We start from the raw sequence: 17514 nt of genomic DNA, 5'->3' as shown, positions 1-17514 counted from the left end.
TCCTGGGGTAATGGAACTGCTGTCCAGCCTGACTTCAGACTTGCGAAGGCCTTTGCCAGCTCACTTGCAGACATCAGAGCATCAGCTGATGAAATGAAGACCAGAGGGTGCAGTTGATGACAGCCCCAGAGGCAGGAACTTCGGGGCCCAGTTCTGTCACTTACGCATAATGGCCTGTTAGGCACATCATTTACAGCTGTGGCTCACTGCCCAGCTACCCCCTCCCCAACAAGCTGGGCCCAGTGCTTTGGGAGGTGTGAGTGAGCAGTGCTCTAAGAGGATGCATTTTCCTCTAACACAGTAAAGGCCATTAGTCTTCAATCCAGCACTTCTGCTTTCCTTAATGGTCTGCCGCTGCTGCACACACTGAAACAGAGATAAAGCTTCAACTTGACTGTGCCCAATGCCTACTACCTAGGTCACTTGCCCCAAGGAGAGACCGTGACTGTGCCATGGCCCGGCTGGTTTATAAATGAAATCCCTCCCCTCCATTTTTCCTGGCTGGCCAGGCCTTCTCCCACTGACACTCCCCTTTCCATCGGAACAGGAGTGAACCCTACGTTAATGTACCTTATGGGATCAAGGCTGTGATTAGCTCTGGCCAAAACCCCGGGCTGCTTACACACTATGGCACTTTCAAAAGCCAGCAAGTTGAATCTGAGCTCCAACATAACAAGGTGGAGTAGTACAGAGTTACTTAAACAGCACCATCTACTGCCTTAGCTAAGGGACTACATGGCTGCTCCACAAAGTAGGTAGAAGGTGTCGGCTGAATTCATTAAAGCACGAACAAGGTTTGACTTTCAGATTTTTAATGAATAAATAGACTTCGTTTCTCTGCTTCTGAATTGTCAAGAGCAGCAGATGGGAGCCCTTAGCGTGGAGACTGTTACAGAATACCCTGGCTGTTGCTCATATATCGTGAACAGCAGCAGGTAAGAATAAAAGCACCAGCCCTGTCTGGAAATGCAGAAGTCTGATCATTACTAGAGTTAAAAGAGAGCAATTAGGATGAATGCTGTTCATGGGTTTCAATGTTAACTCCTAGTGACTCACCTCCGATCTAATGAACCATCTCTCTCACTGCTAGCGCTGAGCCTCCCAGCAAGAGTTCTTCTCTTTTAAAAAAAATTAAAACAAATCAGACAACACAAAAGGAAGTTACAGTCCATATTCAAATGTACACAATATTTGGAGAACCAGGCATAGAACTGGAAAGATTGAGTAGGTTGCTGAGGTCTTTCTCCCTCCTACCGCAGGGCTGTTCCCTACCATTATTTGCATTAACACCAGTCGGGGACCAGGGACTCACTGGGCCCTATGTTCGTACAACACCTACCAAAAAAAGTGCACTTCCTCTATCCTAATTCTAAAGCCAGACAAATGCCTTTTGTACCACTTCCCTTGGAAGTCAGCGTTTTCCTATCCTTAGGCCACAATCCTGAAACTTCTCACGAGCACGTGTGGGACCCTCTCAACCTCAGTGGTGATGCGGAGCTGGTCCAGCAGTCTGCCAGCATGCAGGATTGGGGGCCATCTGTGCCTCAACATGGAGGTGACTGCACCTACCTGACAGGGGAGTCAAGTTTGGTAACAAGTTTGTGAAGTGCCTTGGGAAGAAACCTCTTCCCTACAAAATATGGTCAGTGCTAAACTAAGATACCAGGTCAAAAATGACAACGCTATACAGAGTGCTGTTGCTGTAGGTACATCCTGCAATGGACCAGGCTCCTCGCTAGCCTCTGCAACACTACAAGAAAATGTTTGATGGGAGATGTAGAACACAACAAAGCAAGAGGATAACAGGGACACCCTTGGCTGCTAACTACAGATTTGTCGACTGACTAGCAATTGGTTTTTTCCTTGTCCTTCCCAGGAGACGAAGGGCCGTGTTTGACAAACGTTACCTACTGAACTGCCACCACTGAGATGCTTTGCTCTCAGGGCTGCTATGCAGATGCGTAGCTGGAGGTGGCCTTTCCTAATCAGCTTCTAAGTCTGAGAAAACAACCCCCTCCACATCTCTGAAGCAGCATGGGAAATTAGGGAGGGTTTTTTGGTAAACGTAGCTCAGCTAATGCTGCAGTGTAGAACCCCCATCAGAGGGAGCTTGCGGTGTCTGGGTATCCTTCGCTCCTCTACACAGCCCAACAGATGAAGCAGTCAATGCACTCAAAAAAAAAATCAGACAAGGTCTATGCACATGGGGCCCTCTGTAGTAAAAGTAATGGTGCTCAGTGCCTTTATGTTGTGCAGGATCAAGCCCTTATATTCAATTGCCCGAGTGCTGCTTTTGCTGAGCCAGTGGCCTTGTATGTTCCATGGGCTCAGTCTTGAGCTACTGAGTGGCCTGCATCCACTTCACATCAGTAGGGGGCAGGAGTGCCTCCCGCTGTGGAAGAGGCTGCCCGTGTTTACCAGGAGGCAGCTCCACCCATTTACAGATGCTAGCTCACTGGCCCCTGCTTCACTTTTTTGGTGAGGCAGGTCAGACATTTTCCATCTGGCTCCACATTCAAAGGCTTTTGTGTTTGAAACTACTATTGAGGTCAAAAGGCGAGGTGAAATTTCCATTAGTGGGTCAGGAAGGAGACAGTCTAAAGATGAGGAAAAGGAAGAATAGTGGCAACTTCACATCACCAAACTGCTGGGACTGTCAATATCGCAAGCCAACCTACTATCTACTCAAGTCGGAAATAGACCAGGTTTTGCCATTGCAGGAATGTATTAGCAAAATTTGTCCTTACTTTCATGAATACAGTGAGTTCAGTAACAACAAAAATGCAATGGGAGGGGGGGGGAAAAACACATCGGGGACACAAAATGGTCAAAAAAACTTTATTTTTGTTCTTAGGGCATATAAGAGGAGATGTAAACAAAATACAAAAAAAATTATCACAAATCAAATCTTACAATCTGCAAGCATTTGAAAACAGAGCATCCTTTCCCCCACTGGCCCTCAAAATACAGAAAGCCTGCTCAAATTTTAATAAGCAACAACCCTGACCCCTGAAAGTCCCTCAGGGATTTTGCAAGGTCCTAAAACCAAGGGGTAGATTTCTTTAAAAGGACACTGCATCTTTGTGATAAAATACTTAAAGACAACATAAATATTACAAATATTAAGATATTTAGCACCACCTTTGGTCCAAGCTATCAATGAACTGGGAGATGACCACAAGTACAGTCTACTTAGCAAGCCCTCTCTGCCTGAGACATTAAATATTGTAGTTTCACACTGCAAGACCTTGTAGTAAAACTGAGAAGACAGCCCTAAAACTTTGGAAGTCCCTCACAAGCCTCTGCTAATCATGCACGGGTGTGGAGATGGCTGCTGTTCTGATGGAACAGTGCATGCAAACGATAACCATCAGTCAAGACAGTATAAGCAAAACCTCAGAAGGGTCTGTAGCTTTGTACAATAGGACATACCAATGTTTTCCACGAGTCCTGATTCTGCTCTAACACTGCAGATGGCTTAAATCGCTCCAAACTTTAGCTGATAAAGGGCTGACAACAGCTTGGGTGTGCAGTTTTCCTCTTCCATCAGCATCCTGCCATCCCTCCTGACAGCACAGGTTACTAGATGAGGGAGGCAGAAGCCTGGAAAAGAAGCACAGTTTGGCTCCTTTGGGCAATTCAGAAGATTTAGCCCAGATACTTCAGACGGAGACATTTGTTTATCAGGCATCATTTATTCCAAACCCTGACTGGACATTCTTGATAGACACACAATATGGAGCTGCATGGCTTAGGGCTTTCCACTAAAATCAAATACACAGATGCCAAAGATGGCACTATTATGGTACAAGACATGATCATTTTGATTTATGACATTTCTTGGAGGAATCTGGGTCCATAAGCCAGACTGCCATATTTTAGGATTATTATGGCCAAAACAAACGTTTTCAGACTGATGGCCCTGCATTTAGGCTCTTAAATAGAAGTAACCTGATTTTCAAAAGGTTCTGAGCACTTACAACTCGTGTTCAATGGGAGCTGAAGCTGCTCGGCACCTCTGAAAGATCAAGCTGGTATTAGATAGCCAAATATGGATTTAGGAATCTAACCGTAGGCAACACCAGACTGAAATTTTTGGCATGTGTATTCACATACACAATAGTTGCCACCTGGCATGTTTTGGACTCTCTTTGACAGATAATATGGCTTATATATTCTTCATTTAATAAGTAATGCACCTAGAGTTTTAATTGTTAAATCAATAAAACACATTTTCACTTGACTGTTCCAGAAGACACTCTGCTAGAAAAGTGAACACACGAACACTGCTTATCCAAAAAGAATTGCAATAGGAATTGGCCAAGTAGTGCTTGGCAAGATGTATCTTGTGACTAACAATCAAAAACCTGATAAAAGAAAGGAGGCAAATGTTACATCTACTGCACCTCTTAGTCTCACACAGGCCAGTTGCATGCCTGAAGATCGGCTGAACCCTGTAGCCTTAGCTGCAAAAATGTTTGAACCTCATAGTTCCAATCGCAGTTAATATGCTTGATTTGTATCATATCCAGTAAAGAAATGACGAGGAAGTCAGCTCTCAGACAGTTAAGGTGAGCCAGGAAGAATAAAGGCTAAAAATCAAGGCCACCTGATGGGCATGGACTATACAAGCATCATGTTTTACGAGAGGCAGGGCTATTGCCACCTTGCTCGCAGCCAGAGCAGAACAATGAGAATATCACTATGCCTTTCAGTGGGAGTTACCTGGCAGAGATCCACGTGTTCAGAATCAGACCCATACCAACTAAATGACTTCTCATTAGAATATCACACTGGATAAAGCACGCTCACTGAAAGAAAAGGAGTACTTGTGGCACCTTAGAGACTAACCAATATAGTCTCTAAGGTGCCACAAGTACTCCTTTTCTTTTTGCGAATACAGACTAACACAGCTGTTACTCTGAAACCTGTCATCATGCTCACTGACTGGCCGGCACTAAACCACAGAGGGAAGAGAAACAACATTTACTTGGCAAAAAAAAATACAGTCAATTTTCCACTTTGGATGCAGTCCTTGTTCTTTGCAGGTAAAACAAATTTCTCTTTGCTGATCAGAACTCAGTGCTCTATACCAAGGTGTTTAAAAGGCAGACTTGAAGACTGATCAAATAGGCCTTTAGTTTTCTGTCAATTCAGACAGCAACTGAGAGGGTGTTTCACAGTGACCATTTCAAAAATCATCATAGTTAGCAAATGGTGACACCACCTGTGAAGTACATTTAATCACAGGATTTTGTGTGTGTGTTGTGGGGTGGGGGTGGGGGGCAGAGGTACTTTCTATAAGTCACACAACTGATTTACCAGTTGAGAAATCAATTTAACGGACACAGTGTTGCAAACTGTTTCCACCTGGCAAGTCACTATTGTAGAAGCAGGTCTGCTGCACAAACAGTTCCATCTCCAGCAAGTGATCAAAACAAAACAAAACACTGCACTGACCGTCTAGGTCAAGCTCCACCCCTGCTACAGAACATTATGGGGCAACTGCTAATTCCACTGACATCAATATCAAAATACCCATCTACTCCATAGGATCAAGATGGGGCATTAAGAGATCAAATATTACTTAACAAGCATTATTCACCAGCAGGTGAATCTCTGCTACTACAGACCAGCAGTGAATCTGGCCCAACGTTATTTCCTGAGGAATGGCTTCTCCTGTATTTTTCTTCCTCCCTTGGGAATGAACAGTAAATACCATCATCACTTTACTTCACCTCTCCCAAAACAAGCTGAATTAACTCCCGCCTTCATCCTCTCTTTAAAAGTCTCAATTCTTCTCTTTCATTTATACTGCAACAGAAACCACATCAGCTTCAAGAAAACTCCAAACAAAACTGTTTCCACGTACAAAAAAAAAAAATAAATCAGCTCTACCCCACACACCAGGACCAGCCACACATTTCTCTCTCTTGCCACCAACATACTCTCAAAGCCTCTCTCTCGCAGATGGTTACATTCCCACCCATCAGTCAATGGAAACCTAGACCCGTACACTGCAGTGCCCAATAATTATTGTCACATTCAGAACGTCAGCCACCTACAAAATCCACAGCTTGGTGTTTACAATGGAGCCCCACGCCGCGTTCGGACTTTTAGACTTGCTCACATTTTCAAATTTGGATGCCTAACGCTACATTTATGTCTGGACTGAACAGGATAAGTGAATACTCAAATGTAAGCACATGCCTAGGCAACGCTGAAGTCGATTGGAGCACTCCCATGTTTAAAGTTAAGTATGTGCTTTATGGCCTTGATTTATCAAGACACTTAGGCACCCAAATTAGAGTCCGGATTTTCAGAACTACTGATCTCCCACAGCTCCTACTGATTTTAATGGGAATGTTGGCTGCTTAGTACTTCTGAAAACAAGCCCACTTATTTAGACACCTACATATGGATTTAGGGACCCAAGTTGAAAAATTCTGGCCTAATTCTCAAAGTCAACACAAGCAGGCAATCAGGTTGCTGGTGAGACTCATTTAGGTAGAAACTAAATTTTAAGTCCTGAGAATGGAAGGATTATAGGTTTAATCCTCTTCAAAACATTGCCATCTATGGTAACAAACAGATGCTGTTTGCAATTAAACAACTGCAAAATAAGAAGAGAGTATTTTGATGAGTGACAAGAAATTAACGACTGAACACTTGGATAATCAAGTCAGAAGAAACAACCAACAAAACTGCAGCTACTCTGTACACAATCCAGAGATCGTGTAACTCTCAATTCAGATTCCCAGAACAGAAAAAAAGCAAGTGCACTGATAGACAGACCATGCTTCCAAAAATACTCCTTACACCCAAATTCACAAGTAATTCCCCCCCCCCCCCCTTTTTAGCATGCTTATCCAGTACCTCATAAAACTGAGAAATTGCCTAGAGAATGGAAACAATTAGTAACTTGGTCCTTTTCTGGATTTGTTGTTTAACAAGAAAAAACATTGGTAATCAATCGTTCCACCAATCACTTTGTGTTTATATATTGTTTTTCATTCTCCTTTTTCAACTGCCCCTATTAAGATGTATTCATGAGACAATTAGAGTTTTTTGGTTCAAGAAGATGGCTGCTTCTAGAGTGGAAGAAATTGACCCTACTTGAATGTTACGAGTTCTAGATTCAGAACATAATTTGGCACATTTGAAGTTCAAGTTCTTAACTGACTAATGAGTATTTGTTCTTGCCGTTTGTTTCCTGGATGACCGCAGAAACAGCACAAGAATAATTTTCAAATAAGAATTTAACTGTTTGCATAGTGAAGGCTGCCAAGTGCTTAGGAGTTTTTAGATTACACTGATCTGTAGAAGTCAAGGGGTTACAGCTACAGATGAAATAACTGGGGCAACCTAAAATTAAAAGTAAATATTAGAAGCGTAAGTTCTAGAGATTTCAGAAAGATTCCCAAATGCCAACTGGTTTTCACACCCCTAATTATGTAGGGAGAAGAGAACAAGAGAAGCAGCTACCTTTGTAACCAGCTAATCCTCCTGTATCAGAAGAGCAAGATCACAATGTACAAGCTATAAAAACCTCAGACATTTCCCAGCAGCGTCACTAGCAGAGGTCTATTTCACAACAGTACGAAAAGGGACTGCCGGGTTAAAGGCTGCTCTCAATGGATCTGGGAATAGACCGTCTTGCCAGCTTTGACCTTCTGATGAACCTCAACATTATCTAGATCTCCCAGATGCACAAGGCTCCTTGATTAAAACAAATGCAGAACACGTTTGTCTTACCTCAGCGGATCATGAACTTCAGGATAGAGGTTGTCATATTTTATCATGCTGTGTGAAACTGAACATTGGGCAATAATAAATCATACTGTATAACCCAGAGCAGTGATATATTTAAAAAAATACAAAGTGAAAGCACCTGCAGTGTCAAACCCAATAATTTATGGCCTTAAGAAGAAACATCCCTGGTTCAAATTTTATCTTTATTTTCAACCTCTCTTTTTCCCGCCACTACCATTGTCCAGTTACCTCTATTGTCTCTTAACAAATTATTCTTCTTATTCTCTCCCAACCCCCCCCTCCCCCCTCAACCCTTGTTTTGATTCAGTAACAAACAGGAGTCTCAACACAGGACAGCAGTGGCTTATGCTGCAAAAGGACAGGTCTGTAAAACGCCAGTGTGAAGCTTTAAAACCATTTATTTAAATTGCACTCTCCAACTAGAATTAAAGCTACCTGAATGCAAGAACAAACTATGAACACCCTGTGTGGGACCAGCCCAGCCCTGTGAATCTAAAATGGAAGAGACCAATTTATTCTGCCTATGCCCATGTTCAGCCTGACCCAACAGTCCCTATGGGAAAATTCCCAATGGGCAGGCTTTTTATTTCAACAGGAGTTTTCCTCCAGAAAACAGCAGAACTTGGGCTCCTATAGTGAGGATATTAGTGAAAACGATTTCCCAATCACAATACAAATGCATACACACACAAACACACAAAATTTACATAAGCCCCTCCAAAAAAAATGAGGGATCTAACTTTGTAGCAATTATGGACGCCTGTTTCCACAGAAGTCTCGGCATTTGGTTACAAGTTGGGTCTGAGGAGGTGGAAAAACAGGAACCTACAGGCCTGATCCCAAGCCTTCTGAAGTCAATGAAAAGACTCCCGTGAGCTCCAGTGAACTCATGATCAGGCCCTGTGTACAGTACGTGATCCGGAGATTATAATTAAACAAAACAAATACTGAGATGTATAGATGGACGACAGAGACAAAACACAGGCACTGCGACATGGACGCCAGGGCCATGAAACATTTAAAAGACAAGCTCTCCAAACATCTGCCTTGTTTCTCTCTCTGCCGCCACCAAAAACCTAAAATAATTTACACAGACACACGTTTGTTCTCAGGTCATCCAATCCGTACCTATTAAATGCTAAAGTTATATACAGCAACCCCTTCTCCAGCAGTCAGTCAGTCGCCTGGATTTCTAAGGGGAGAGGACACCAGCCACTAGCAGCAGAACTCCAGTCGACATTCAAGTGTTAACTACAACCACCTGCGAAGGGGATCATTGTATGTCATCTTGTTAGCACTTCTTTCGAATCAGAGTCTCAATTTTGCTTTGAAGTTCTGGGGAAGATATTCCCACCAAAAAAGTAAAACAGCTGAGTTACGTTAAGGCTTCGTCCTCCGGACCTGACTCTCTTAGTTAGACTGGTTTTATTTCAGGGTAACTGCATGGGAGTTACTCTTGATGTATAGAAAGGGTGAGAGGAGACTCAAGAGCTCTCCCCATAAACTGAAATGAGGTTACTCAGTTAAGCTCTTAGTTCCTGTCCTGAAAGAAGATACCTACAGGAATCTGGAAGGAGATGGTCAGCTGAGCTCAGTTTTGCTGTTTAAATGCAAAGGACTCACCTACAACATGACAAGCTTCTGAGAAGAGCTTAAGTAACAGCAGGGCAACAGTGAACGGGGGGGGGAGGGTGTGTGAGGGGGAGAGACTAAGCTGCAGTGCAATTCCCCCAAGCGTATTAACCTGGACAACATGAAATATGTTCACTGAAGTCTGAGAGCGCGAAGCTCTGGTTTTCGCATTTCATTTGAACTTAGTGAAAATAATCAAGTTTTGCAAAGATATAAAATTTTGCAGCTTATTTGAAACTAGAGCTATTTTGGGTGAAAGTGAGTTCACTTGCCACCCAAAATAGTCCCCCAGGCTGAAAACTTGAATTGGAAATTTCAAAAAGGAAGCGTGTCAAAATTTAAGATCCAAAAATTATTAATTTGTCCAAACGGATTTTATTTTTGCACATCAGAATAGGAAATCAAAATGTGAACTTTCCTGTTTCAATGCAACAATCCCACTGTGGAATTTCATAAGAAGGGAGAAGAAATTTTTGCAAGTCACACGGCCCTATTAATAAACACAAAGGACAGGAGACTATTGGAACCTAGGCCTAAACCATGAAAAATTTTATCCCTTTCTAAATTACCATAAATTCTGAAGTTTAGCATGGGGAATTTGCTGAAAAAAATATGTACTGGAAAAAGAGAAAGATCAGGCCTAGATGATACAAGGATGTGTTTAAAGGGCAATACAGGTATCATGCCTAATTAAGGGCATTCTTGCATATTCCATCCATAGCTCTTGCAACATGCACGTATAATCCCTGCATTTTTGCTAATAGGTGTTTTGCTTTTGAAACATTCATTCTATAAAAAACCAAACAGTCAACAATCCATAGGTACCCGAGTTGTATTTCCTTCCAACTGACCCCCCCACCCTTCCAATTCTTCCAAAGTTTTCTTAAGAGTGCATGACTTAAAATTACAGATGTTTCACACTGTGCGCTCCACTCCAAGTCCTGGATGAGGGGCCTGTTTATTCTGTGAATATTGCACTTATCCACTCATTGGATTTTTTTTTCTTGAGAATGCAGAGTATTTGGGGGGAAAATGTAATAAAAACATTAGTAAGATACAACACAGCAAAATATGAATTATTAAAAAGCTGCCTAAAAAGGCCTAAAATTAAACAGTATACATTCTACTCTGTTAATACGAGTAACATGAACATAATGAATGCTTTACCAAATTCCCTTGTGTTTCTCCTAAATGATAAAAGCAGTAACTTTCTTTTTAACTGAGGAAAGCAATGAATATATATTACAATAACATATGCTGCACTAAGATCTGAAAGTGATTAAAACAAATTATATAATGCCTTCGTCAAGAACTATAGCATTGCTATAGAAGGAATCATTTGAGGCCCACATTCTGATTTTAGTTATGCCAGTGTAAATATGGAGCAATGCCATTTACACCAGTTCAACTATGAGCAAAGTTTGGCCTTTAGTTATCGAATCCTTGCTAAAATTCAAACTATGGGTACACTTTTTTTTTTTTAAAAAGACGACTTGCAGTCAATACGTATGAATAAGTATCAGTTAAAATACCAGGTAGTTTATATTTAACGTCTTTTGCATTGAGATTGGGTTTTACAAACAAAATTAATCAGGTATATTTATATTAAATGCACATTTTGCAAGGCATAAAGGTTAAGCCAATTAATAGGAACTACCTTTACGTGGGTAAGGCTAAATTTTTTTTTAAAAATGTTAATTTGGAAAAATTCTTTTGGGGATTAAGAAAGCTTTTCAGGCATTATATAAACCTCAATAACGAACTCAGAAGTGCTCATTATTATTAAAGTTGCAGTATACAGCAAGACAAAACATTTCACATTTGTAAATTTGGTATAATTGAACTGCATTTTGGACTTTTGGGGGTTCAATTTCCACGTATCACTTTTTGGAAAGCATGGCTGCATGATCAAAGCAATCATTTAGCCCAATAGAATGGCAGCACTCATCTCCTCCTACCACAAGAGGGCACTCTGACTCCACAAAATACTTCAGTAGCTCTCCAGACTTTTTTTTTTTTTTTTTTTTAAACTTGCTTCAAGTTTTTTTAAACCACCACTAGGGAATTATATATTTACTGTTATAAAGTGAGGTTCACATATACATTTAAAAATTGTTCAGTGTCACAGTGTCAGTTTTGGTAAATTCAATAAAAAAAATTAAAGGGCCATGAACTCTTCCTTCGTCTTCCCCAAGTCACCCTGGCAGTTTTTGTTTTACAATCAAATTTTCCTTTTTTTTTTTTTTTGGGGGGGGGGGGGCAGGGAGAGCTTCCTTCCTCTGTCACTTTATGAAAGATCTTAACCACGAGGGGAAAATAGTTGGCTACACAGGGAAACAGTGAATCTGACTACACAAAAAGTGCTGTCATCAAATATATAACTCGACACATCTTTCTCTAATTTCTTTCAGGTCCAGTGTTCTTAAAGTGGGGGAGGGAAGTTTGGTGACAACAGTACTTAGACTAACGTTGTTGCTTTTGTAAAACATCCTTTTAACCTGAAAATTATGACACAACCATTGAATTCAAGTGAAGCCTAGATCTGGTCATTCCTGAATAGCGGGTAATCTGGATCTGACGTTTATGTGGCTCAGATTCATTTCTGAGCCACAAACTCTCTCATTTAGATTCAAGTGCATCTGTCACTTTCCATTCTGTTGGGCATACGTGTGTGTAGTTTTTACGGGGTGGGGGCTGTGTTACACAGAATCTGACCTGCTCAGCTCTGCCTTCTCCTGTGAAATCTGAAAGAAGCTTCACAGGAGTAATCATCATCAGTTGTTGCTGAGCAGAACTGATGCTTGAGAAGACCCGCGCAAGACACCAACATTTGCAGGTACTGATATTTTTTTGTACCTTGTTGATGTCAAAGATTCTACACCACAGCCCACTGTGCTGTTGATAACTGGCTGGGCACAACGTACCCACAAAGACAAAGACCAAACCAAGTCCCTCAATTAGGACAGAACAAGCAACTCTGGTTTAAGGTGCAGTGGGAAGTATTTAGTGTACTGGCAGAGAGGGAGGAATGCGACACAATGACTTTAGTTACAAAGTTTAACAATGGCCCCGATTCCAATGGCCTGAGCCTGTAAGTACCACCAGGTCACAGCGGGGTTTGATCACCTCAGTAATTCCACAACCTCATTCAGGGCCCAGGCTCGAGGAGGTGTTCAAAGCTATCCTGCCACCCACACAGAAAGGGGAAAATTAGGGTTAATGAAATCAATCCAGTCCCAGTGCAGGCTCCAATGGCCCCACCAGAGGTCTCCTCCCACTCAGAGATTCTTTGCATCTGTGGCCTTTCCTTTGTTGGATACAATCTGAATATTCCTAAATTGCTCTCTAATCAGAAATGTGTCTCTCTTTCTCTTGGCAAGAACTCAAGTCATGCTGTTCTGTATTTTGAGAGTTCAGTGGCTCAATGCAGAAGTATTGGGAGCCGTGTTTTTTGTCTCCTCAGGAGATGACAGCATGAAAGTGCTGTCAAAACAAAATTTTAGCATATTTTTAAATAATTATAAATTAATTTTAATAAATACATGCTTTTTTAAAAAATGAACAATTATATACTGCACCTTTAAATAATGCACTTAGTTTGCTGTGTTGACTTCCATTTTGGATTTTTTATTGTTAAAGTGCATTAATTCAAAATAATGAACCACTTCCGCATCATTATTGTTAAAGTAAATCAAAATAACATTACACAAGTCACTAAGTCACTACTGTTAGTACTGCAATCTAGCAGATAACTATGTATTGCTCTATTTAATACTGTCCAGCAGAAGAATAGAATACTTCTATTATAATCTCACAACAGCTCCAGCAGTCTTTAATGACTGCTACCATATTAGTACAACTAAAAATGGACAGAAGCATGAGAGATGGGACTGCAGCGCCTCAGACAGACATCCAGTAAGATGTGGTTAACTGGGTATATACATATATATAGTAAAACGTAAGGTAGAGAGAGGACTCTACACATTTTGATCTGGGCTGTAGTGTAGATACACCTCCCCATCACAACTTACGTTGGATCTGAGAACATCCGCCCCCACCATTACTCGTGGACATAACTGTTTCAACAGAACTCCATTCACAGACTTTGATTGCAACGTAATGGTTTTTCAGCTAGCAAATGGGCGTCAGTCATGTCAACTGTAGGCCTCTTTCCCTCGAAGTTTTCGTGGTGATTAGTTAAAAAACCCCAAATCACAAAAAAATAAAGACGAGAACAACTTTTAAATTGTGTATTTTTTTTTTTTGGCAGAGAAAACACTCCCTATAACACACTCAATACTGTGCTATTTTAGGCCTCACATCAGGTTGGGTTCCAGCTAACTAAATCAGACCCTTTATCTTCCCAATGCCAAATGATAATTGGCATGAAGTTTGGCTGGAAAATAAAAGGGCTTTTATCAATATGTGTAATACACCAGCAGTGAAATAATTGACTTTTCCCCTTTAAAACAGGACACAAAAATGCTGCCTCTTATTTAAAGAAACTGGATATTGATCGTCACTTAAATGCTTAACGAGCCCATTAAACTGCTAAAAGCAAGACTTTCTCAAGTACAGTATGGATTTATAGTGGCTGATGCTTACAGTACAATAGCTGGCTACCTCAGGAACATGTCTGTAATCCATGCCCTTTCCAAATGGTTGTATATTCCCCGCCCCACCACCCATGTGTCACGTTTTAAAGCATTACAGTTTTAAATAACATGAAGGAAAAGTGGGGGGGAGGAGGGGGAGAGGCAGCTTTTTGGTTAGTCACATTGTAGCCCTAATTGCTTTGTTATTAGATCTCTCTCTGAGCTTGAAAATCCCATGTGTTCTTTGCAGTACAAATGTACTTTTTGGATTCAAGTGGGAATCCAATCACAAAATTGACTCCTACTTTAGTTTTCACTTAAAGGAAAAAAAAAAGGCTTTTTTGGTAAACCAATGCACAGGTAAAAAAAAAATACCCAGAATGCACAGGAAAGACACAAAAACAACTCCTCCAAAATATACAAATTAAAATTGTGCAGACTGAATTCAATGGCTTCTCCACCGCCCCCTTTGTAAACACTGATGCTGCAACAGGTTATGGCTGTTTCTAACTTACAGCTTTGTGGGTCCTGTGAATGTGCTCCCAATTTGTATCGGACAGTGAAAACAGAAGTAACACATTTGATTGCTTTTCTTCTTTGAGGCCGCAGGGGTATTTTGAATATTTAAAAATTGTGACAATTTGGAAAAACCCAGCTCAGGAAAGAGAATCAACCTGGATCTCCTGACAGGAGTCGCCACACTGAACTAAACAAGGAGTATTTAAAGTAATCATTGTTCACAAAATTGTGTCCATAGGTTTGTTTTTGTGGTGTGTTTGCAAGCACCTGGTAGCCCTACAGGCCATAAGAACACCTGGAGTCTCAGCTCAAGAGCCCAGAGAGAGAACAAAAGGCAGCAAAAAAAAACCAAAAACAAATACAAAAAAACCCCAATGCCTCCTGAATGTAATTTCTGAGGTTTAGTAATAATGACAAACCGCGGTTGAAGTCAGAGACCAAATCTCTCCACGATGAAAAGGCTCCAACGCTGAAACTGACTGTTGAGAAGAGTGAAAAATCTGAGCTTCTAGAAAGGGCTGGGGTTCTCCTCTGTATTTTAGAATCAAATTCCAACTCACTTTGCACACTTAAAAGTTGTGAAAACACATTCAAAACTTCTGGATATTCCATGTGGAGATGAGAGGAAGCAGAGATTCTAAAATGTTTAAGTTTGGCACTAAACTCCCCCCCAACGATTTCCTCAAGTGGATGCATCAGTTTGTATCTCTCGCAAAGGCACACATTTGGTTTCCTACCATTAGCAACAGGAAAGATGAGATATCATACCCTGTTACACACAGATTAACAACAGCTTCCCAAAAAGGGGCATTTGACTAAGCTGTATCTTTTTCTTTGCTTAAATTCCTTCAGGCCATGTTAATCCCATAAAGCTCTGCAAACACAGCATAGCTTAATCAGTCAGTCCCTTTGCACAAACTAGAGCACGGGAAAAAATTTTTGTGGGTGTAGCATTTTTTTTCAGATGTACACAGCAGGAACAGTATAAATTAGGGAATTTATAGATATTGCAACATTAATTTTTTTTCTCCAAATAATTTGAGGGCACCCAGCCTTTAAATGGTTTCCCACCATCCATGATCTGACAGTACCACCAACCATTTGGGTTTCTTTCCAGGACCTCCATGCAGACACCTTCCTGAAACCCTGCCGTCTCCTCATCCCCCTCATAGTCTGCAATGGAAACATAGATATCCTTGAGGTTGTTGTGGATGAACTGGGATTTTTCAAGGGGCTTTGGCCGGACGGTGGACACTGGGATTCCATTGCGCTGAGTGGATAGATTGCAGGTTGTCTCCAATCCCTCTATGCCTGATTGATCAGCCTGCTTTGCCTTCGAGTCACCGGGCTGTGATCGCGCACTGCTGAAAGAGGAATTCCGGCGGACAGCCCTTAGGTGGTCTGTAGTAGTTAAGGATTCGTTCCTGCGCAGGGAGCATGATAGGTTATTATCCTTTGGGGGCGGGGAAACGAATACAGACTGTGGCCTCACTGCTAACTGTCTCACTCCATTCCTCATTTTCACAGCCCCTGAAGTTTTGGAAAAGCCACCAGGGGGTTTGCTTGGAATGGGGGGCATTGCTCTTTTGCTCTGGTTGATGGTGTTCAAAGCCTGAACTCTTTTCTCTATTTTCTCCAAACTATTTGACTTGCTTTCATTTCTTCTGTTCCTGGCCAGCGAGATGTCAGTCTCTGAGGCTTCTCGTCGTTGGTTATCGGCAAGTACCAGGTAGTGGGAAGGAGCCCACCCTTCCATATCTCCATACTTCATGTACCACCATCCGCTGGCTTGCTTTTCCAACACTTCCACTTCCACTCCTGCTGGGAAGCAGAGTTCAGAATCCTGAACCTTTTGGTAAGAGTCAGCGGTTACATACAAACATTTTGTCTCATTCTCTTGCTCTGTCTTGGCTGAATGGTTAGAGCAGAAAACGGCATGGGAAGGAGATGTAATGAGATCTGTGGAGCTTCTTCTAAGGGAGTCATCTTGGATCTCAGGAGCTATTTGTGGAGGGCTTTCAGACTCTTCACTTCTCGAACCTTGAAGTCCACCCCTGAGCTGCCCAGTTGGCCTCAGCTGACGCCTTAAAGTGCTGATATCCATTTTTTCTTGGCTCTGAGAATCTGCCTTATTGAGGAAGGGTTTAGGTCTAACCATTGGCTTTGCTTTGGTTGAGGGGCTCTGTCCAGGCTCCTTCTTCGCACTTGTTCTTGGCATGCTACGTAAGCCAACGTCTGAGGCTGATCTGGGTTTTACCTCGTCACTCCTGGAATAGTGACATTTTCCAAGATCAGGCTGAATGCTTTTGTCAGATTTGAGTTTCAGGAGCGATGATTTGGGAGAACTGGAGCATGGAGAGTTTCTTCGGATTAGAGAGAGAGAGGAGCTTTTTTGGGAATCCGAATCTCCGCTAGATTCTTTACATGACGAAACGTCATCCACATAAGGTCTGAATCCCTCGTTTTCATAGATGGTCTCTTCTTCACGAGCAACATCCTCTGAAGACTCGCCAACTCTGAACTTTGCCCTCTGCAGGGATGAGACAGGGGACGGCTTGAGTGGCTGAAACAGACGTTTTTCCAAGGAACTATCATCTCCATGGCTCTCATTCACCTCAGACTCTGCATCAAAGCCAAAGGCAGGCACATCATACTCTGGTTCTTCATATCTGAGCTTTTGTGGGGAGTCCTGGACTTCTCCTGATGAAACAGTCCCAGGAGCGGTTCCTTCTTCCATGTCTTTTGGTTTACTGGGAGGTGCTGGGGGAGGGATCTTGGGTCGGGTTAGAGTACTGGTTCTTCTGTTTAAATTGGGCTTCTTCCTTTTATCAATATAAGATGCTGGAGCCCACCCTTCTTTCTCTCCAATCTGTACATACCACCAGCCACCAGAGTTCTTATCAATAACCTAGAAGACGATGATGATGAACACTGCCATTAGTTTGGAGAGTTAACGGGTTAGGATTTTTTTTTTCTTTCAAGCCATCATCTAACT

General features: G+C 41.8%; 1 protein-coding gene across 6 annotated transcripts in view; it reads right to left on the bottom strand.

Moving 5' to 3' along the window:
* Positions 1-2824: 2824 nt before the first annotated feature.
* Positions 2825-17514, bottom strand: part of SH3PXD2A (SH3 and PX domains 2A) — a 388224-nt gene continuing 373534 nt past the window's right edge. For all 6 annotated transcript variants that reach the window (XM_048856158.2, XM_048856161.2, XM_048856160.2 and 3 more), the window contains one exon: positions 2825-17427. In XM_048856158.2, coding sequence (XP_048712115.2) covers positions 15535-17427 — 1893 coding nt within the window. In that variant the 3' untranslated portion in view covers positions 2825-15534. The remainder of the gene's footprint in view (positions 17428-17514) is intronic.

The sequence above is a fragment of the Caretta caretta genome, chromosome 7 (assembly GCF_965140235.1).
Source record: "Caretta caretta isolate rCarCar2 chromosome 7, rCarCar1.hap1, whole genome shotgun sequence".
NCBI classification, from domain to species: Eukaryota; Metazoa; Chordata; order Testudines; family Cheloniidae; genus Caretta; species Caretta caretta.
This window is presented reverse-complemented; position numbering and strand designations above follow the sequence as displayed.